Source organism: Penaeus vannamei, chromosome 8 (genome assembly GCF_042767895.1).
Source record: "Penaeus vannamei isolate JL-2024 chromosome 8, ASM4276789v1, whole genome shotgun sequence".
Taxonomy (NCBI): Eukaryota; Metazoa; Arthropoda; class Malacostraca; order Decapoda; family Penaeidae; genus Penaeus; species Penaeus vannamei.
The window spans coordinates 17,047,714-17,048,140 of record NC_091556.1 but is presented as its reverse complement, the minus strand read 5'-3'; the positions used below and the strand labels follow the sequence as shown (position 1 = coordinate 17,048,140).

Sequence of the window (427 nt, the reverse complement as noted above, 5' to 3'; positions counted from 1 at the left end):
TGGCAACCAGGGTCTCCTGCGAGATGAAATTCTGTCTTACTCTCAGGCATGCACCAATCGCTTTTTGAGCTGCATCATGCATTTTGTGCTTGAAGGTGTCCCACAGAAGTACAGGGTTTGTCAGTGCTGTGAAACGACCAGACTGCCTCAGCAAACCCCCGGGAACCCACCTCCTCCCTCAGCCTGTCCAAATGAAACACCCTGGGCCAGAAATCTCCAGTTACTGGGGCCTAAAAAATATCCCAGAAAAGAAGGCTATTCACGCTGCCAGCAACAACTACCGAACCATGGGGACATACATAGATCTCGTATCCAGTCAGTCACAGCCAGATATCTCATTGAAGTCACCCAGAACAATGCAAATATCTTGCTATGGGCACCTGTCTGCCACAGATGCTAGTTTGGCATAGAACATCTCTTTTACGTC

At 48.9% G+C, this 427-nt stretch overlaps 1 protein-coding gene across 1 annotated transcript in view; it reads right to left on the bottom strand.

Annotated features, from left to right (window-relative positions):
- LOC138862310 (uncharacterized) overlaps positions 1-82 on the bottom strand; it is a 1,526-nt gene extending 1,444 nt beyond the window's left edge. The window contains exon 1 of the mRNA XM_070124029.1: positions 1-82. This exon is cut by the window's left edge and continues 122 nt beyond it. Coding sequence (XP_069980130.1) covers positions 1-82 — 82 coding nt within the window.
- Between the last annotated feature and the right edge of the window lie 345 nt (positions 83-427).